The sequence below is a fragment of the Tarenaya hassleriana genome, unplaced genomic scaffold (genome assembly GCF_000463585.1).
Source record: "Tarenaya hassleriana unplaced genomic scaffold, ASM46358v1 Cleome22, whole genome shotgun sequence".
Lineage (NCBI taxonomy): Eukaryota > Viridiplantae > Streptophyta > Magnoliopsida > Brassicales > Cleomaceae > Tarenaya > Tarenaya hassleriana.
In genome coordinates, this window is record NW_010965541.1 from 856,206 (window position 1) to 876,350 (window position 20,145).

At 39.6% G+C, this 20,145-nt stretch overlaps 5 protein-coding genes across 13 annotated transcripts; 3 read left to right on the plus strand and 2 right to left on the minus strand.

Annotated features, from left to right (window-relative positions):
* The first annotated feature begins 302 nt into the window (after positions 1–302).
* Positions 303–3,808, plus strand: LOC104814893. Of its 7 annotated transcripts, none has more exons than XR_771999.1 (5): positions 303–607; positions 730–891; positions 1,009–1,231; positions 2,774–2,985; positions 3,053–3,128. XR_771999.1 is itself a non-coding variant. In XM_010543119.1 (5 exons), the coding sequence occupies exons 1-5, from the start codon at positions 470–472 to the stop codon at positions 3,581–3,583; spliced, it is 738 nt and encodes a 245-aa protein (XP_010541421.1). In that variant the 5' UTR covers positions 303–469; the 3' UTR covers positions 3,584–3,808. The 7 variants fall into 7 exon arrangements, 6 of the variants coding, with proteins under 6 accessions (XP_010541421.1, XP_010541422.1, XP_010541423.1 ...); XM_010543119.1 differs by lacking the exon at positions 2,774–2,985 and adding an exon at positions 3,480–3,808 and having other exon boundaries at positions 3,053–3,163; XM_010543120.1 differs by lacking the exon at positions 2,774–2,985 and adding an exon at positions 3,495–3,808 and having other exon boundaries at positions 3,053–3,163.
* A 3,545-nt stretch (positions 3,809–7,353) lies between these two features.
* LOC104814896 lies at positions 7,354–10,777 on the plus strand. Of its 3 annotated transcripts, none has more exons than XM_010543125.1 (3): positions 7,354–7,461; positions 8,196–10,307; positions 10,385–10,777. In XM_010543125.1, the coding sequence occupies exons 2-3, from the start codon at positions 8,304–8,306 to the stop codon at positions 10,559–10,561; spliced, it is 2,181 nt and encodes a 726-aa protein (XP_010541427.1). In that variant the 5' UTR covers positions 7,354–7,461; positions 8,196–8,303; the 3' UTR covers positions 10,562–10,777. The 3 variants fall into 3 exon arrangements, with proteins under 3 accessions (XP_010541427.1, XP_010541428.1, XP_010541429.1); XM_010543126.1 differs by having other exon boundaries at positions 7,455–7,534; XM_010543127.1 differs by lacking the exon at positions 7,354–7,461 and adding an exon at positions 7,559–7,589.
* Positions 10,778–11,268: 491 nt separating this feature from the next.
* Positions 11,269–12,722, minus strand: LOC104814897 (histone acetyltransferase KAT6B-like). Its single transcript, XM_010543128.2, has 2 exons — positions 12,107–12,722; positions 11,269–11,623 (listed from the first exon to the last, which is right to left on the minus strand). Exons 1-2 carry the CDS (start codon positions 12,517–12,519, stop codon positions 11,407–11,409), a joined length of 630 nt encoding a protein of 209 aa, XP_010541430.1. The 5' UTR covers positions 12,520–12,722; the 3' UTR covers positions 11,269–11,406.
* A 668-nt stretch (positions 12,723–13,390) lies between these two features.
* Positions 13,391–15,506, minus strand: LOC104814898 (tubulin beta-2 chain-like). Its single transcript, XM_010543130.1, has 3 exons — positions 15,015–15,506; positions 14,608–14,877; positions 13,391–14,200 (listed from the first exon to the last, which is right to left on the minus strand). The coding sequence occupies exons 1-3, from the start codon at positions 15,406–15,408 to the stop codon at positions 13,512–13,514; spliced, it is 1,353 nt and encodes a 450-aa protein (XP_010541432.1). The 5' UTR covers positions 15,409–15,506; the 3' UTR covers positions 13,391–13,511.
* A 901-nt stretch (positions 15,507–16,407) lies between these two features.
* On the plus strand, positions 16,408–19,968 carry LOC104814899 (neutral ceramidase-like). Its single transcript, XM_010543131.2, has 10 exons — positions 16,408–16,591; positions 16,763–17,103; positions 17,179–17,387; positions 17,473–17,823; positions 17,902–18,166; positions 18,344–18,614; positions 18,694–18,819; positions 18,914–18,977; positions 19,065–19,237; positions 19,333–19,968. The coding sequence occupies exons 1-10, from the start codon at positions 16,556–16,558 to the stop codon at positions 19,885–19,887; spliced, it is 2,391 nt and encodes a 796-aa protein (XP_010541433.1). The 5' UTR covers positions 16,408–16,555; the 3' UTR covers positions 19,888–19,968.
* The last annotated feature ends 177 nt before the right edge of the window (positions 19,969–20,145 follow it).

Below are 20,145 nucleotides of genomic sequence, written 5' to 3' on the forward strand. Positions count from 1 at the left end.
AATCCGGAATCCAACTTTTACAATGCATATATACATAAATTGGTTGGATGGATCCTACTTTAAATCAAAACCTTCCCTCTAATCATTTATTACGAAACAATTTTGCACGTCTAACATGAACTTATATGAAAGTTAGTGGGATGTAGACATTCTATCCACGTCTCCTAATCCAACTGATATTAATCTCTCGAAAAGTTTATATAATTTGACTTATAATCCATATTTTATTAAATGAAAAAAAAATGGTGTATATATATATAATGCAAAGAATTAACAAAAAAAGAAAAAAACGGCAGAAGTGATTGAAGAAGGTTCTAATAGCTCTCCTCCATTTGTACGCCTCCCTCATCTCTGTCTCTCTCCTCTCTCCTCTCTCTCTCTCTATGCTTTGCTAAGTCCGACAACACAACATATGGTGGCAATATCAGAACCCTGAATCTAGGCCATTAAAAGCCAGAGATCTCGACTAATGGAAGCTACTGAAATACGCCCCACCGGACTGGTCGGTTTTGGATCAGAACCGGCAGGACAAGAGAGGGAAGATGACGATTACCTGGCCGAGTTGACTCGCCAGATGGCCAACTACATGCTTCAAGACGACGACAAGGTGTTTACTTTAGATTCGTGCTGATCAACACTCCACAGACTCCGAACCTTTCCCGATTCCTAGAACATGGGTTCGCGTCAAAATCACTGATTTCTGCTTTTCTCTTTGAAACGTCTGATCAGTCATGGGGAGGGTCTGGTTCGCCGCAATCGACACTAGGTTCGCCGTTTGGCTTTGGCTCAGGCAGCTCCATCGGCCCGTCACCGCCATTGACGCCGGCCTGGGAGGAGATGAAGGTAAAACAAGCCCTAATCATTGATCAAATCAGATCGGCTCAATCAAACGTGAGCTCACACTCTCTTTGAACGGTCAAGATCGAGCCATGCGGCGAACATAATCTCATCTCAGCCGTAGAATTCATTTTCATGCCCTTTTTTCCTCCTTGTATGGCGGTTCTGCAGTTTCGCAAGATCAAGGAAGATAGAGAGAGGGAGAAGCGAGAACAGAGGAACCGACACGACGGCGTTTTCGGGAAGAAAGCAAGTGACGGGAACTACCAGCGAAGTGGGTCGGGTATGAAAGCGGTGTTCCTTGACGGGTGGGGTTCGAGACCCAGATCCGCCGGAACCGGTGTGTTTTTGCCACGTGGCACCGGCGCCGTTTCGGAGTCGCGCAAGAGAACAGGTTAGAATCTGTCAACTCGACTCAGTTTCTGTATATCTTGTTTGCAAAATACATTCTATTTCCGTATTACTTGTCGGGTAAGTTTCCTTCCTCTCTCATTCATTATGAATTAAATTTATTATTTTTTAATCCTTGAATATAAGAGTTAACAATAAAACAAAGTTATTTGAGGCGATTTTGGAATCTTTCTTACCTTCTTTGACTGAGTTTTGTTTCTAACTAAGTTTGGGTTCCGATTCAACGTGAAAAAAAGATTCCTTTTTTCATCGAATAATCTTTATAGTTTTTTTGTTTTTTTTTTGGTAAAGATGATGTGCGGCTGTGGGCTTTGACTAATATGCTTCATAAAAGAAAATTAATAAGATGCAAAAATACGTAAAAGTAAATAAAAAGGGGTTATTGACCAAATGTTTTGGCAGGTGTTGTTTGTAATATCGGTATTTACAAAATGTATTTTTTTTAAATACTAAAAATATCCTTATTAATTTACAACATTTCCAAAATATAATTTTTTTTCTTTTGGAAAAGACAGTGGAGGACGAAACATATTTTCCCGGACAAAAATAAGGTAGGTGTTGTACGAAAGAGTTTTCGGACGAAACAATTTAATTGGAAGAGTATGTTTCGTTCGAAAATTTTGTCTGAACACTAAACGAAAATATTGATATAAGATAATAAAGTCTAGAGTATTTTTTATATAAAAAATCATTTAAAAGTAAAGTTTGCAAATTGAAAAAAAAAGGTCATATATTTTCCTCTCTCTCTCCAAAATTGGCATTTTTTGCGCCAATTTCCTCTAAATAAAAACATGCCCACGCCACTTTTTATTTACTATTACGTATAAGAAAAGCGGTATTTTTTTTTTATTTTTTTTTTTGCAAAATCGTTGCGTTGTTTTAATTACCGTGAAAAACAAAATTTGATTTGCCTATTTCATTCTTTTCGGCGCGTTTGTTGTAGCGTGGTGTAGGGCTGGCCGGCTGGGCACAAATACCCGAAAATCGGATATCCGTCGGATACCGGTCTTACGGATATCCGATTTTAGGATACTCGTAATTTTCAAATCTAAATCCAAATCCCGATTTTTCAATATCCATGAATCTGATTCCAAATGCAGATAATAGAATTTTTAAAACCGGATACCCACAGGTACCCGACTATTATGATTATAAATAATTATATCTTATATTTATATAATATTTTTGTAAAATATAATTATTTTAGATTAAATAATATCATATTTTTAATATTAATTCAAAAAAATTAAATTTATTATTATTTATCTCTTATTATCTCTTTTATCTCATATATTTTTATCATAATTGACCCATTTTTATAAATATATCTACATTTTTTAAAAAATTTATATATGATTATTGTTGTTTTTCTTAAATAAACCCAGATCCGGAGATCTACGAATACCCGAATATTAGCCGGATACATGTATCTCGGATACTCGTAAATACCAAATCCCGGATAGAAATCTTATACTTAAATACCCGAACTTTCCGAATCTAAATCCAAATCTATCGATTTTCTCAGGTATTCCTAGCAAGGTGTATATAAGCGAGTAGCAACATGGGAAGATGTCGGTTTGTCATTCTCGTGTATGGTTAGGGCTGACGTCATGAATCCACAGTGATCCCTTTTGGTTTGGGTTTGGTTTTTGTGCATTAAATATTTGGTTGGATTTGCACGTTTTTCCAGTGGGCGGCAAGATTTGTCAAAGTGAACCGATATTTCAACAAAAAAAAGTTAGTTTTTATTTATAAAATATTAAGTAATTAAGAGATTGAGGTTGTAATGAATGTTTTTTTTCAGGAGGTTCGAGAGTGATAATACCGGCAAGAGTAGTTGAAGCCTTGAAGCTTCACTTTGACAACATTGGTGCCCCCCCTAAATTCGCCTCTCATCTCCCTCCCCATCACCATGGTACTCTCTCATTTCATTGAATCTGATATTTAATTAATGAACACTATAACGACGTTCATCTTTAATTTATCCCTTTTGTATTTTTTTTTTGAATATAAGGGGAAAAATAACCCTACTCCCTCCGTTTAAAAAGTATTTTATATAAAATACGCTCTTTAGTTACTTTATTTTTTCAATACACTATTAATTGTTTCTCTCTTATTAACTATGATGTAATATGGTATGGGCAAATCATTTTGAAACAAAAAAAATATATATATTAAAAAACGTCATATAAATGTAAACGGATCAGGGAGTATTTTTCTTGATCAAACAGATGCTTTGTTGGTAGCCACGAACAATGGCAGCTCATCATGGCAGCGACCACGGAAGGGGAAACAACAACCACCGGCGGATCTGCCGCCTGAATGGACCTACTGATCAGTTCGTCTTCAGACAGAATATTGGCACGTGCCCTCTAGGTTCACCAGGGTTTAGGGACAATGATCAATTCTTCATCGACAAATTAAGTTGATGAATAAAAGGAATATGGTGTACTACGAGAATAAGAGAAATGTGATTTATGTTCTGTGATCGTACGTACGTGGCTGGCTCAAGGCAAAATCAATCATTTATTGATGAATAAGATGCATGGATATTTGTTTATGCCCAAATGGTCATATACGTACGTATCTATGTCATCATGGTTTTGCATGCATGTATTTGTACGACGGGTCGTGGGTTGTTTTTAATGTTCGGTTCCTTGTAATAATGTTGGATTGATTTGATTTTTTTTTTTAAAAATATGTACAAATGCAATGCACGAGGCTTTAACAATGTCAATTAATTAATTAATACACTTTATTTATACATTTGAGAACGATGTGAAGAAGGTGGGGGGTCCCGTGGAAAATGTTTTTGACTCGTCCTCTCTCCACTTTTTTTAATGCGATTTTTCAGGTGCTCTTGCGTCAGCTTTGATAATAACTTTAGATCTAACTAACCCAAACAGATCGTGAGTGAGTGGTCAAGTTTGGGGTAGGAAGTAACTCCACCTTAAGGTTGAGTGTTCGATTCCTGACCGGTGGAGAGGTAGATAATTTCTGGATTTATATGATCCATATACAAAAGCTGCTCCCGCACCGGAGGTTTACCTAGTTATCTAGTCATCTTATTAGTAATAACTTGAACATCTCTCAATACTCAAAGTTTTATATCTAAAACAAAATTTTCAAGAAACTGCTTGAGTTTTAACAAAAGCTGCTCTTCGGAATCTTGTCGATTGGTTGAAATAGTTAAAAGAAAACGCTATTCTAAGAGAGATATCGCCAGGACAGGATCCAAAGGATTGGTGCATTTGTTCACGATCTTATTGAGTTTGAATAATATATCAAGAGATATATAGAATATTTGAAAAGATTATATAATATTATGTAATATGTAGATTTAATTTTATTTATTTATTTTTATTAATTAAATAAGATACTTTATTGTTCTATTTTTATAAATAATATAATATTTCGTGTTGAATACTGAGAAATTAAATGATTTTCTATATATATATATATCATTTTTAATTTTCTTATAGCAATATAATTTTGTGGGTCACATTCATGTAGTTATACTTTTATTTATTGGTACCGTTCTAAGTTTCTTTACATTTTCTAAATGTTATATTTTTTTTCTCAATAATAAGTACATTTGTATTTATGGTTTCAAATTCAATATATGCATTTTAAAATAAATTTATTTTATTATGTTCGTACTTTTGAATATGAGCGTTATTCATATTTTTAATACCAAGGATACAAGATCAAACAAGTGTAGAAAACTCACACATGGATACATTATAAATGGGCCAAGGTCGTCAGCCCATTAACCTCTAGTTGGCCCCATTTGCAATTTGTTTGAACTATTGTGGGCTTTAAGTCCACAATCCTGTCCGCTTGTTAAATACATCATATACTATATAAAATTTGTATAACCACTTAAACCTAGGAGTGTCAAACGAACTAGTTCGGATCATTTTGGGCTCAGTTCATTTAGTTCAGATCGTTTTGGGATCAACTCGTTAGATTCGTTTTCTAACGAGGTAGAAAAATCTCGACTCAGATCGTTCGCCAATTTTCCGATCTCAACGAGCCAGCTCGTTGAGTTAGAAATATATAATATTTTTTTATTTATATTTATTTTAAATATAATTATAAATTTAAATAAATACATAAAAATTAATAAAACACCAATATCATTTAATATTTTCAATTATCACCATCGTAATAATTAGTATATTTATAATATCATATAAATGATATGAAAAAATTAATATAAAATTATATTAGAGTTTTTTTATATAAATTTAATTTATTTAGAAAAAAACCAGCTCGTTGAGCAGTTTGCCAGCTCGCGAGTCAGGCTCATTGAACACATGTTCAATGAGCTCTGGCTCGTTAGACTTGTTTTTTAACGAGTTGAAAAAATCACGGCTCAAATCGCTCGTTTTCTGGTGAGCTACGAGCCAGCTCGCGAGTCGGGCTCGTTTTGACATCCCTAGTTAAACTTGCACTTAGCACCTTAAGACACTTTTTAAATATGTTAGTGATTTTTTTTTCATATACACATGCGTATATATTAACGTTTTTAATTATAAAATTCTAGAATGAAGAGCAAATCGTCTATGTGGTCAAAAAAATAAATAATCGAACCATGTGGTTATTATTATCTTTTAATAAATGACCATGGTTGTGGGGATGCATGGAATAATGGAGAATGAATATGTTAGATTCTAAGTTTCATACTTTCATTGATTCATGCGACAAGGCTGCCTTTATGCATTAAGATACGATATCTTCACCTTTTCAACGCTCTTTTCATTTCAGCTTTTTTACTTTCAAAAGTTTTAGTGGGATAATATGATTTACAATTGGATAAAACTCCTAAAAAAACCTTCAACTTGCAAAAATATATACAAATAAACCTTTAACTTGAAAAACGGTCATTCAATCCCCGAACTTGTAACTTGTCACTGAATAAAATCTCGAACTTGCAAATTATTGCTCCAATAAACCTTTGATCGGTTTGACCACAATTTCAAACGATCAGAAATCCATGTATTGACGGATTGTTGATGTCATTTTTTAAATTAAAATTGATAACGTGTATAAGATGACATCAGCAATCCGTCAATACGTGGATTTCCGATCATTTGAAATTGTGATCAAACTGGTCAAATGTTTATTAGAGCAATAATTTGCAAGTTCGAGGTTTTATTTAGTGACAAGTTACAAGTTCGGGGATTGAATGACAGTTTTTCAAGTTGAAGGTTTATTTGTATATATTTTTGCAAGTTGGAGGTTTTTTTAGGGGATTTTATCATACTTGAAAAGTTTTTTTTTTTAAAAAATATATTAAATGTATATATATATATATATAATACAGTAAACGATTTTTTTCAAAGGAGAAAATAAAAAGCATGACTCTTGTTATGAGGCGCTAAAAGAAAAGCAAAAAAAGAGCCATCGAAGTATCTTTAGACCAAAACGTAAAGTTGTAAAAATAGTATCACATTCAAATATCCACTGAATTAAAAAAAAAAAAGTACTTTTTAAATCGCCTTTTACGATATATTCCATCATTCGATTCGAGTGGATTTCATCGTCTTCGGGAAAAAAAATTCACATTTCATGATGAACAGCAAGAAAAAAAAAGAGTAGTTTATGTCGGTTTTAAACTTTTAATACATTCATCCATTTTTTAATGAAAAATATTATTGTTTTGAATCTATTTGGTTAGTATAGTTGTTTCCACAAATTAATATTTGGTTAAAAACATACGTTATTAATATTTTTTTGCTTATATGAACAATAAGGCTATTTATGTAATCATTGATAAGTAAAAATAGTTAAATTATACGTAGACAGTCCAAGAGCGGTGTATTTTTAATGTTTTTTAGATTTAGATATAAGGAAATATATATGATTTCATTTATAAAAAAAGAAAAGAAATACATATGATTTCTGTATTATTATTTTTTTCACGACGTACACGCGTAAACATGTGCAGTTTGTATGTATGTATACATAAGGGTCCCACCCAACACGAACCCTTCCCGCGCCTTTCTCGATGGGCGATGTGATATTGGCCGCACGATTTACCCTTCCCTTTGCTCTCCGCCGTCCGATCATCTGCTCTCTCTCTTTCCTCTTCCCTCGTTTTTTTAATGGGTGATCACATCTCTACTCCTGCTGACTCGCCTCGCCAGTGATTTGACTCCATGATCTTCTTCTTCTTCTTGTTGCGTCAGTTCTGCATAGCTCTTTGAGGTAACTTCTTGTATTGAATCGCAGATTTTCTCGGGATACTGTCGCCATTTGCACTGTGTTAATTGGTTTTCAGGTGTGTTTTTTTAGGGTTTAAGCTTCTCGCTTTGCCTGGCTTGAATTTGAAGAATGTGCGGTCTTCCCGCTTTTCTCTGTTATCAATTTTGGGAAACATAGCGAAGTGAAATAGGCTACGATCCTGTGCTGTGCATTTATTATTTGGATTTCTGTGTTCGTTTCGATTTGATGTCCTCGAAATTTGTTGAATTTCTTTTGAATTTCTATTGAGGCTTGATCGATTCTGAGAACCGTTTCTGGTCCGTGGTTTGGTTTGAATAAACGGGACTTTCTGGTTTCTTCTTCTGAGTTTTCTTCAAAATTTCCGCTTTAGGATTCGTCAATTTGAATCAAATTGAAGAATTGCATCGCCTTATCTCAAGATCTTGAAAAATGTCATTTTTCTGCGCTTTCAGGGACTAAGGCCAGACCATTTCTCTTTTCTCACGGCGCTTTTCGTTATTTGTTGATGGCTTATAATTTTTCTTTTCCTCCTTTTTGTACTTTCTCTGGTTTTTCCTGCGTTTCCTTGACAAATTCGGGGGCAGACCTATCATAAACGCTTGCAATGCAACTTTCCTTTTTTGCGTATTTTTGTTTGGTAGCATAATAATTGATTGATTGATCGAGAGTGTTAAACATCTGATCTGATGCTTTTTTTTTTTGTTTCCCGTATCCAGATATGTCCTCAAACTACGTTAGTGAAGTCGGATAGAAGTGGTAGATCTGAGGATCATGCGAATTCCTCGTTATTGTCTGAGAGCAATCTCCTTCAAACCACACTATCAATGGAAAGCCATTTGAATCCGCGAGAGGCTCTGAAGGAGCAGCAGTTGTACAGAATTTCCTCGTCTAAACCTTTACAGACTCCTACAGAGCAATGTATGAAGACCCAGGCCGGTGGAGAGCGTGAGCTTGTCAAGTATATGTCGAATCTGCCTGTTTTCTTGGAGAGAATCGAAACCCCTAATGACAAACTCTTGAATGTTGGCGTTCTTAACTGGGGCCGCCTGGAGAAGTGGCAACATTGTTATAAACACGCGTCAGAGAAAGGTAGACTCCCTTCTGTGAGTCGGAGAGAAGTTCAGAACCAGCGGACACAGCATCACTCACTGCAGTTCCATCTGATGTCAGATCCTCCTGAAGAGGGCTCTCAGATTGCCAAATCTTATGGTGAGTGTGTAAAGGAGTGTCAGAACAGAAAAACTATCCCGGAAATCAACTTCAAGGATCATCATTGTTTCAGCATACGGGACGAGCAGCTCCTTCAAGGCATGGCGCCTGGGTCAGACAGATGTGAAAATAATGATAAGATCTGCCCAAAAAATGAATCTTTGTCAAATGGGTCGAAACCGGAGTTTGGCTTGAAGGTGGAGATTAAATCAAAGACTCGAAAGCATAGACATGGTAAACGTGATAATGAGCTGAAGGGAAGCAACCAAAATGATCATGAGGGAGACATTGGTCGAAAGCTACAGGGGGCCTCTGAGCTCCGCCATCCAACTAAGAAGCTAGATCGGAAAGAGACTAAAACTCCTAGCAGGAGAAGTTTGGCCAAAGAAACCAAAGAAGTTTGCCATGTTGAATTAGATTATAGCGCACGACATTCTTATTCCTTGCCATGCGAAGCTGACAACTGCAGAAGTGACATTGGCTCCAGAGATGCGGACAGGAGCAGGGTCTTGGTTAAAATAACTCTGTCTGTGCCTCTAACAGAAATGGCGAGTGCTAGTTCTTCCCACGATAAAATCACACAAGATAAAAGATCAGGCTCTGTCCAAGGACCAGTATCGAAGTTGTGCAATGTTCCTTCCGAAAAGGGAAGAACAAATGTCTCGCCTTTTCAGAGACTTAGCTTCAGTACAGGTAAAACGAGCAAACATAACAGTGAAAGAGATGCTGTTCCAGTAACCCGACAGGACTCGATGGTTAACTCCTCAAAGTCTGGATCACAAAATACTGCTACTTCATCTGGCTGTAACAAACCCTGTGGAAAAGATAGAGCTGCCATAAGTCCATTTAGAAGGTTACTGGAGCCGTTATTGAAGCCAAAAGACAATTCCTTGGAGGATCCAAGAGCTCAAGGGGTCCAAAGAGTAAAATCAGGCGTCAGTGGTTGCAAAATGGTCAATGTTGATGATTCGGCTCGGGAGAAAAAGCCTGTGTCATTCATGGTTCAAGCTGTATTGCGGGTTACAGTTAAAAACAACCAACTGTTGTTTACATTTGCAGTGAACAAGGAAAGAGATGTTCTTGCTGCAACACTAAAGAAACTGGGAAGCTTGGAAGAGAATGAGTGTACCACCAGTATGTATAATTTCTTCTCCATCCATGAGCATAAGAAGAATGGTGTGTGGTTAAACCAGAGAAGCAAAGGCCAAACACATGGTATCATCTCCAACGTGTTTGCTCAGATGCGGATCTCGAGCTCACCTTCTGGCTCCATCAGAGAGTTTGTTCTCTTCTCTGTAGACTTAGGGAAAGGGAACGAAGAAAAGTCTGATCTGCAGCTGAAAAACGAACTTGCAGCCATTGTCATCAACTCAAATGCACAGATCAAGGACAGGAATGGTCCAGTTCTTTGTGATCGAGACATTAGTGCCACTGTCATAACCCAGAGCGGTGTTCATAGCCTGCCTCATAAAGGTGGACCGTCGTCCCTGATCCAACGATGGAGATCAGGTGGGTCTTGTGATTGCGGAGGTTGGGACATGGGCTGCAATCTCAGAGTCCTTACAAACTGCTCGAGCAAGAATACCGCATCTTCAGATCGTTTCCAGCTCTTCCTTACGGTACTACTGATTCTCGACTTTTGTCCCTCCACACATATTCATCGGTAGCCAACACGTTTTGCACTGGGTTTTTTCAGGGGGGAAAACGCGATGAACAGCCGTTCTTGAGCCTTGCACCGATCAAAGAAGGCATATACTCAGTTGGGTACAACTCACCACTCTCGTTACTGCAAGCTTTTTCGATTTGTATAGCAGTCGTAGAGTGTAGGAAACTAGGAGAAACTTCAGAAAACAAAGGCTCTTATTACAAATGAGCATAAAGAGAGAGTCTTAGTTTGAGATCGAGAAACTAAGATTAACGGCACCTCTGAAGAAGAAAGCTGTGTCGCTTGTCCACCGCCTCTATTGTCTGCCGGGAGGGCATAAGTTTTACATCACAGCAGACTTTTTTTTTTTTAAAGTTCTGTGATCTTAATAATGTTGGAGCTGGAGAATAAGCAAAGTATGTTTGCAGGATCTCTATGTGAATATTCTCTGGTGTGTATGTGTGTGTGTATATATATATGCTGTTATATATCGATAAAGGTAAGTTCTTATATATCGATAAGTATAAATAAAATTGAAATAGAGTCAAAAGGGAGTGTGTGGAAGAAAACACATATACAAAGGAAATTATAGATTTGGGAAGAAAAAAATCTATTTACCAAACGAAAAAAAATGAAAATTAAAAGCAAGATAATATTGAAAAGACAAATAAAATAGAAAACAAAATCCATGGTTGAATAAAAAATTCTTATATCACCTATAGTTAAAAGAAAAATGAAAAATGATTTAAAACATTGAAAAACATTAAAAAAGAATGTGATTCACAAAAAATAAAATTCATGGCAATTCAATTGTGATCTTGTAAGTTGAGTCAAATGTTATATTCTCTTCTGTAAAACGAACTTAAACATAATGTGATCATATCATTAGTTAGTGATCCTTTAGAGAACACAGAGTAAAATGTTATTCAGTGAACAACCGAGAAGGTAATATTATTAAACAGGGTAAAATTCACCGATTTTACAGTGACAAAAAACGTGTTAAAACAACTTACAACTGAGCAGAAGATTGTGGTGAAAAAAAAAACATTGTAGAGTAAAATCATGACAACCGTTCATTTGAGGACTTTGAAGTGAAAAAGCCAAGAGACGATGAAGGCAAAGACCATGCCGGCGAGTAAGAAGTTCATAAGACGGTGGCCGTGCCATGTTCCCCGTGACTCTGTCTGAATCAGAGGTTGCGCCGCTGCTGCAGATGAAGCGGGAGCGTTGACCAGGTTTGACTGCTCGCCAGCCACGTTTAGAGCCGTTGCACCACAAATCTCGCACGTCCTGTAGTATGCATTCGCACCAAACATGATATGCTTTCACACCAATGGATGATGACATGAAACAACAAAGCGTATCTATAAACAGCCAGAGTCTTGTGAGCCGAATCCAAAGATCAAAAGGTCATAACATCCTCGAACATAACATATGATTCTTTAGATCATTTCAAGAAATAGTTCGGAATGTACAGAACTTCCCATGGAGAGGAACACGGGACAGATCGAGAGACAAGACATGGAACATAAGCTCAAAGACAGCAGCATCACATAGGAAGCAATCATCAGGAAAAGAAAAGGGTCGTAGCAAATTTGATCCTTTATGCTTCAGAACAAAACCTGATACTCAGAGAGATCAATCATCCAGTGCTGTATAATTTCCAAGGAACAAGTCAAAACCCATCAGCATGACCTGCGTACCCCAAAACATAAATCCAAGACCTATTTCCTCCCTCTGCGAAAATTGTGAATATTTCTTTTGAGTACTTACAAGTTTCCTTTGATCTTGAACCAAGTTTCAGCGCATTTGCTGTGAGCAACACCCAAATCACCTTTGCAAGAGCAACCCAACTGTAAAGGCAACCCATAACACTCTTCCTCCTCCTCCTCCTCCCCCTCTTCGTCTTCTTCTTCTTCACTATCTTCATCATCATCATCATCTTCTTCTTCTTCACCACCGCCATTTTCATCCTCCAGAGCCAGATGACAGATCCTGCAATCTCGCCCGCCTTTGCTCTTCTTTTTCCTCCTCCTCTTCTTACCACCGGAATGCAGCATGCCGCCCCTCTCCAGGTCCAAATCCGACAAGGACTCAGTATCCGAGGAGTCACCGGCGGCGCCTATTTCTCCGGAGTGCGGCAAGTCCCTGGGGTTTGTCATGTGTTGAGATCCGAAAGCAGGCATTTTTCTTGAGTATTAAAGCGAGAGGAACAAAGGGTCATGGACTTAGCGAGGAAAAAAAGGAAGCTTAGCTGTTGTGAGTTTGTGTTGCTGAGAAGAGTCTTCGAGAGTTCAATGCCATTCTTAGCAGACAGGTGTTGGAGAAATAGAGAGAGAAGGCAGAGCCTTTGGACAAAAAAGCAGCTTCCGTTCTCTTTTTGTTTTTGTCTCCCTCAAGTTTGGAAGATATTTCAAACAAGTCCGTTAACATTGTGAGATCCCGTGGTACGGACTCCGAATCCAGATTCTGGATTCAATGTGGACTTGGTAGAATCCATTCACTGCTTCTCCCCCCATAATTTTGTCATGGATGTGGAAGATTAAAGAGCTCTTTTCCTGAAACAAAACAAAAACCATGATATTATTTCCAAATTTCTTACAATTAGGAAACTATATTAAACTTTAATTCACTGTTTTTACTTGAAATAAGATGGAAGCCTTAATCTTGCTTTAAACTCGCGCTTGATAGCCGACGCAATCCAATGTATGTATGAGAAGAAAACGCTGATAAATGGGTTTTACTGACAAATACACAAAGTTAGGGTGAAAATTGAAAATATGGAAAAATACGAGACCACAATGGTATCAGTATCTGTGTCAATGTCGGGGATGATGTCAGCAAGTAACAATGTTTGGCTTAGGGGGGAAACTTACCGAAACAATGAGAGACTCCCGATTTAAGTTAACATCATCATTTGGAAGCAAACAAATTTATTTCCATAAATACCTCAATTGACACGTGGCAGACAATGACAACACTCTTGCCTCGTAGTTATGACGAAATCAGTTGTAATGTCGCTTATTTACATATAATTATAAAGTATAGGGATTCAAATAATGCAAAAAGAGGAACGGAACGAAGCAATGGATTCGGACAAAAAAGCTGGAAGAGAATGGATTCGGACAGAACTCAAGAACAAAAGTACAAAACGCTATTACTTACTACAAAATGCTAATTAATACTCATCCTCCTGTTGGTAATCTCCTTCCACGTCATCCTCGTAATCAGCGTCTTCATCGGCAGTAGCATCCTGGTACTGCTGGTACTCGGACACAAGGTCGTTCATGTTGCTCTCTGCCTCCGTGAACTCCATCTCGTCCATGCCTTCGCCTGTGTACCAATGCAAAAAGGCCTTCCTCCTGAACATGGCCGTGAACTGCTCACTCACCCGCCTGAACATCTCTTGAATCGATGTCGAGTTCCCGATGAACGTCGATGCCATCTTCAACCCGGTTGGTGGGATGTCACAGACTGTTGATTTCACGTTGTTGGGTATCCACTCGACAAAGTAAGACGAGTTCTTGTTCTGCACGTTCAGCATCTGCTCATCCACTTCTTTTGTGCTCATCTTACCACGGAACATTGCTGAGGCTGTCAGGTAACGGCCATGTCGTGGGTCGGCTGCACACATCATGTTCTTGGAGTCCCACATCTGCTGGGTGAGCTCAGGGACCGTGAGGGCCCTGTACTGCTGAGACCCGCGTGAGGTGAGAGGAGCAAACCCCACCATGAAGAAGTGGAGACGGGGGAACGGGATTAGATTCACGGCAAGTTTGCGGAGATCAGAGTTGAGTTGACCGGGGAATCTCAGACAGCACGTCACTCCAGACATCGTGGCAGATATCAAGTGGTTCAAATCACCAACTGCAGCCATAGAACCAAATGATATATTTTACACACCAGATCTAATGTGAGGCTCACATGCAACTTCACACGAAAACAAGCAGAGATGGGTCTTGACCCATGACAAATCAAGAGGGTGAAGATGGACACAATAATCCAATAGAAATAGTACACATTTTCCATAATTCATAACCAAACAACACAAACAATTGGGCAGGCTGTGCAACAACTTCGCAGCATATGTTTCAGATTTCCTTTGGCTTCATAACAATCAGTCATTTGATCACTACATTGAAATAATTCACAAAACGAAACAAAAGCATACCCAACATAGACGAATAAGCTGTGACAGAGGAGCATATCGACTACCAAACACATCACAGAATTTATACACAGAAATCATGAATAATTTTAGGGAAAAAACTCACAGCTGGGAGTTGTGAGCTTCAGGGTCCTGAAGCAAATATCATACAAGGCCTCATTGTCGAGAACCATGCACTCATCGGCATTTTCAACAAGCTGGTGAACAGACAAGGTGGCGTTGTAGGGCTCCACGACAGTATCAGAAACCTTGGGTGATGGAAATACGGAGAAAGTCAACATCATCCGATCTGGGTACTCTTCCCGGATCTTTGAAATCAAGAGAGTTCCCATCCCGGAACCAGTTCCTCCTCCCAAGGAATGGCAAACTTGAAACCCTGCGGAGTGAATCCAGCAAAATAAAAAAGTAACACTAGGAAAAAGCCTAAAACGAAACATAACTATGAAGATAAGCACATTCAAGCAGAGGAAAAACCACAAGGAAATGAATATCGCAAGCAGGGGATCAATTTACCTTGCAGGCAGTCACAGTTCTCGGCCTCTTTACGGACAACATCGAGGACAGAATCGATAAGCTCCGCTCCCTCGGTGTAGTGCCCCTTGGCCCAGTTGTTACCAGCACCGGACTGGCCGAAAACGAAGTTGTCGGGGCGGAAGATCTGACCGTATGGACCAGATCTGATGCTATCCATGGTCCCAGGCTCCAAGTCCATGAGGACGGCGCGAGGAACGAACCTGCCACCGCTAGCCTCGTTGTAGTAGACATCGATGCGCTCAAGCTGGAGATCGGAGTCGCCTTGGTAGCCACCGGTAGGATCGATGCCGTGCTCGGCGCAGACGACCTCCCAGAACTTGGCACCGATCTGGTTACCGCATTGGCCACCCTGAATGTGAAGAATCTCACGCATGTTGGAAAATTGGGAGCGAACTAGGGTTTCTGGGATTGGGAATTTGAAATTTGAAAAAGAGGAGGAGGGAGAGGTAAAACTAGGGTTTCAGAAATGATGGATGAGGGGAATAAAGCTTTATAGAAGGGAATCGCTTTAACGGTTACAGGCTACAGCTGTAATTTATTTAAATAGATTCTATTTTAATTTAATTTTTGTTTGAGAAATGGACTTGTCTGATAACAACCCGAACGAACGAGAAATTAAAATCTATATATATTTACATAACGAGTGGTTAAATTTGAATTTTCAAGATCAAAACGATGTCGTTTATTATTGGATGCGAAAGGTCGAAACTACCCTTACCAACCAAACCAAACAAAACCAAACAAGCGCCCGTTTGTTCAGGTCTGGGCTAGAACCCGGTTTTGGGCTTTGATAAAAACCTTCGCAAGTAGATTATTTAAAATTAATTATCTTTTTGTATGTGTATATATATATATATATATATATATGTGTATGTATAATGCGTAGTATGTGGCTGGATTGGGTGAAAGGACGTGTCTTTTATGGAAATTATGAGTTGCTTGCTGCCTTATTACCAAACGTTCGCCATAAATTATCAACAAGTCAGGTTTCGAAGTAACCTATTTTTGTGAAACTAAAGCATAACGTACAAGAAAAACATGGAGCATACGGTGAATCGAATTGAATACAAATCTATATGGTTGTTGTCCTCTATGTCCTTTACTTCATGGTGTGTACAGTATATATATACAGTACATGCATTTTATAGTCCACACGTGTGGATGCATATTCAGAGTCAGGTTCCCTTTCGTCGTCGTCCTCGTTCTCCCCCAACCAAACTGTATTCGCTTCTCGACATTTGCTTGTCCCATTTTTCTCCTCAGAAACCGACACTTGGGCTGTTAAACTCTCCACTTGTTCCCTCAGATTCCTTCCTTCTGCAATGGTGGGTCCGTTTAGTTTTGGGTTTAAAGTCTTCTCCTTTTGAGGAGATTACGTGCTGCTTGGCCTTTGATTAAAGATGATTTCTTTCTTGCTTCTAGCTGCTTCAGTTCTCAGAAGATGTGTTTTTTCTGGTGAAATATCTCTAAATTTCGGGCAAAAGTCATCGACTTTTTGATTAAGGTTCAAGCCCAACTAGATGATACCGAAGATTTTCTCAGAATGTCTGATATGGGTTCGGCCCCTTAAACGTTTTCGTCTGTTACATATATTGTTCACGAACCTTCCGTGGATTCCACTGTTGCCGTAGAAGATTACGTTTCTGACTGTCCTTCTAGTTAGATGATATTTTCTTCAATCATTGTCATGAAACATGTGTTGACATTGTCATGCTTTCTGAATGAAGGAAAGAATGGGAAAGGGAGTGACTGTTTCCAAGACTTGGAAGATGATGACGAGGCTATGGCTTGTGTTTCTGTGTCACGCCCTTTTCGAGAGGGCGGCGTTACAGAGTTCCGCTTATCTGATAGGGCTCGGGAGCTACGACATAACGGGACCGGCCTCTGATGTGAACATGATGGGTTATGCCAACATGGAACAAGTGGCTTCTGGCGTTCACTTCAGGCTCAGGGCTCGTACTTTCATCGTATCCGAATCCAAGGGTAAAAGGGTCGTCTTCGTCAACCTCGACTCTGGAATGGCATCACAGATTGTAACAATGAAAGTGATCCAAAGATTGAAACTGAGGTACTGTATTATGGTACTATTGTATTAACTTGTACAGGGGGTGAGGTCTGTTGCTTTTCTTTCATCTGCTTGAAGGTATGGCAAGCTTTATACGGAGAGAAACGTCGTAATCAGTGGAACTCATACTCATGCCGGTCCAGGAGGCTATCTTCAATATGTTTTGTACATAGTTACATCTCTGGGGTTCGTTCATCAGTCATTCGATGCTCTCGTCGACGGTATAGAGCAAAGTATCATACAAGCTCACGAAAATCTCAGGCCCGGTTCAATTCTGATAAAAAAAGGTGAAGGGATAGGACTCTTCCTTCTTGATTTCTCTCCGTGTGTGTATAAAAAAAAAGTTTATTTTTTTGGAGGTGGATTTTGCAGGAGAGGTGACGGGTGCCGGGGTGAACCGTAGTCCAAGTGCGTACCTTAACAATCCGGCGGAAGAAAGGCGTAAATACAAGTACAATGTCGATAAAGACATGACACTTGTGAAGTTTCTTGACGATGAATGGGGTCCGGTTGGGAGTTTCAACTGGTTTGCAACTCATGGCACTTCGATGAGCCGTTCAAACTCTTTGATCAGCGGTGACAACAAAGGTGCTGCTGCCCGTTTCATGGAGGACTGGTTCGAGAAGAAAGGCAGAAGCTTGTCTTCCACAGATCCATTTGGAGATGACAGAGAAGATTCTCACAGAAGAGTCTCCAGTATTATCAATGATCCATATGGCACATGTAAGCTGTCTGAATCATATAACATATCACACTTTTAGGTTTCTACAGAACATGATATGTAAGTGTTACCAAATGCAGATCAAGAAATGCAGGAGCTGGCTTCATCCTTTCGTTCCGAGGGTGGAAAACCAGCAACGAAGATGTCGAGTATTGCAAGACGGGTCAGAAGCAGGTTCAGACGCGCTGACAAACCGGGTTTTGTCTCTGCCTTTTGTCAGACAAATTGCGGTGACGTTAGCCCGAATGTGCTTGGAGCTTTCTGTCTAGACACCGGCTTGTCTTGTGATTTCAACCACAGTACATGTGCTGGAAGGAATGAACTTTGCTACGGCCGTGGACCCGGGTACTTATTTCCCATGTTCTTAAAGGTTCTAACCAAGTTCGTGTTATTGTCATTACGCAAATGTATGCAGAAAATATAGATCCCGATGCATCACCTCTGCGAGTTTCATTTACCGTTTCAAGAACCATTACCTCTGCGAGTTATTTTCTTACCATGTGGAGTCGTTGAATCTGCCAGCTATCCGGATGAGTTCGAGAGCACACGCGTTATTGGAGAGAGGCAATTCAAGAAGGCCGTGGAACTTTTCAACGGAGCATCCAAGAAGCTGAAAGGAAAAGTGGACTATCGCCATTCTTTTGTAGATTTTTCTCAGCTGAAGGTGACAATTCATAGACAGGATAGAGGATCTGAGGTAGTGAAGACATGTCCTGCTGCAATGGGTTTCGGCTTTGCTGCAGGAACAACTGATGGGCCTGGAGCATTCGATTTCAGACAAGGAGATGACAAGGTCAAGCTCAAGTAAAGAAGATTGATCTAGAATTAGGAATTTCATCACACTCTCTTGAATTCATGGAGTTTGTTATTAGGGAAATGCTTTCTGGAGACTTGTGAGGGACTTGCTTAAAACCCCGACTCGGGAACAGGTTCAATGCCACCACCCGAAGCCAATACTGCTCGATACGGGCGAAATGACTCAGCCGTATGAATGGGCGGTGAGTAAAACCTAATACTTTGAACCTCAATACCATTAGATTAGCCGGGGCGAAGATCCCATCGATGAAAGTCCGTGTCTTGATCACTTTTCAGCCTTCAATACTCCCGGTTCAGATCATCCGCATAGGGCAGCTAATCATTCTCTGCGTTCCCGGGGGTATGTTGTCACCGTTCTCCTTTTCATTCACTGAATCTAAGATGGTATAATGATCTGATATGAATTTACAAATCTCTGCTCGGAAAGAATTTACAACGATGGCAGGGAGGCGTCTCCGTGCAGCTGTGAGAAGAGTGTACAAGGAGAGCTTTAAAGGAAAAGCCGATCACAAGGATATTCACGTGGTGATAGCCGGTCTGAGCAATACTTACTCGCAGTATGTCACCACCTTCGAGGAGTACCATATCCAGAGATACGAGGTCAGTGTATGCGTGTAATTCATTAAAGATGGTTCTTCCTGTCTGAAAACCAATCTCCCGGTCTGAACAAAGAGATTCCTTGCTCTGTTCCTCAGGGTGCATCCACCTTGTATGGTCCGCACACTCTAAGTGCATACATTCAAGAATTCAAGAAACTGGCGGGTGCCCTTTTCTCAGGCCGAGCTACCGAACCTGGCCCATTCCCTCCTGATCTGCTTGACGATCAAATAAGCTTGCTCGCACCTGCCATGGCGGACACGACACCGGCCGGCACTAAGTTTGGAGACGTCATATGCGACGTTCCTCGGAATACCACGTTCAGGAGAGGAGTCGATCTCGTGACGGTTCGTTTCTGGTCGTCTTGCCCTAGAAATGATCTGATGACAGAGGGCACTTTCGCGCTCGTGGAGAGGTATGGGGGAACGAAGAAGACATGGGTTCCGACATATGATGATGATGATTTCTGTCTCCGATTCAAGTGGTCGAGGCCATCTAAACTGAGCACGAGAAGCTCTGCAACTATCGAATGGAGAATCCCTGAGACTGCCTCCCCTGGTGTTTATAGGATCAGCCATTTCGGAGCTTCAAAGATCCTTGTCGGATCCATTCACCATTTCACTGGTTCGTCCAGTGCTTTTGTTGTTGCATGAGAGACATGTGTATGTATGTTCCCTCTTTTCCATTTCTGAATTCTCTCTAGAATTCAATAAGAACCAACGCATCCGATGATCGATGCCCTGCTATAGAATCATATCGATGATGATGATGTACCGATGTCTCTTGAATCTGGGAGGACCTAATTGATGGGATATAATCCTGTTTCTCGCTCAGAGAAGGGCGTAATTGTGTATATGCGAGTACATGATTCTTACAATGCACCTTCCATCACAGCCGTATATTGTAAATTT

Bases quoted from the DNA above. Each gene is read 5' to 3' on its own strand.
- LOC104814893 (XM_010543119.1), top strand. From the start codon at position 470: ATGGAAGCTACTGAAATACGCCCCACCGGACTGGTCGGTTTTGGATCA. The intron at 892-1,008 runs GTGAGCTCACAC...GCGGTTCTGCAG, and splicing joins TCAGATCGGCTCAATCAAAC to TTTCGCAAGATCAAGGAAGA. The intron at 1,232-3,052 runs GTTAGAATCTGT...GTTTTTTTTCAG, and splicing joins GGAGTCGCGCAAGAGAACAG to GAGGTTCGAGAGTGATAATA.
- LOC104814896 (XM_010543125.1), top strand. From the start codon at position 8,304: ATGGAAAGCCATTTGAATCCGCGAGAGGCTCTGAAGGAGCAGCAGTTG. The intron at 10,308-10,384 runs GTACTACTGATT...GGGTTTTTTCAG, and splicing joins GTTTCCAGCTCTTCCTTACG to GGGGGAAAACGCGATGAACA.
- LOC104814899 (XM_010543131.2), top strand. From the start codon at position 16,556: ATGATACCGAAGATTTTCTCAGAATGTCTGATATGG. The intron at 17,824-17,901 runs GTAAGCTGTCTG...TACCAAATGCAG, and splicing joins CAATGATCCATATGGCACAT to ATCAAGAAATGCAGGAGCTG. The intron at 19,238-19,332 runs GTCAGTGTATGC...TCTGTTCCTCAG, and splicing joins ACCATATCCAGAGATACGAG to GGTGCATCCACCTTGTATGG.
- LOC104814898 (XM_010543130.1), bottom strand. From the start codon at position 15,408: ATGCGTGAGATTCTTCACATTCAGGGTGGCCAATGCGGTAACCAGATC. The intron at 14,878-15,014 runs GTAAATTGATCC...TTCACTCCGCAG, and splicing joins GAACTGTGACTGCCTGCAAG to GGTTTCAAGTTTGCCATTCC. The intron at 14,201-14,607 runs GTGAGTTTTTTC...CTATGGCTGCAG, and splicing joins GAAGCTCACAACTCCCAGCT to TTGGTGATTTGAACCACTTG.
- LOC104814897 (XM_010543128.2), bottom strand. From the start codon at position 12,519: ATGCCTGCTTTCGGATCTCAACACATGACAAACCCCAGGGACTTGCCG. The intron at 11,624-12,106 runs GTAAGTACTCAA...TGCATACTACAG, and splicing joins TTCAAGATCAAAGGAAACTT to GACGTGCGAGATTTGTGGTG.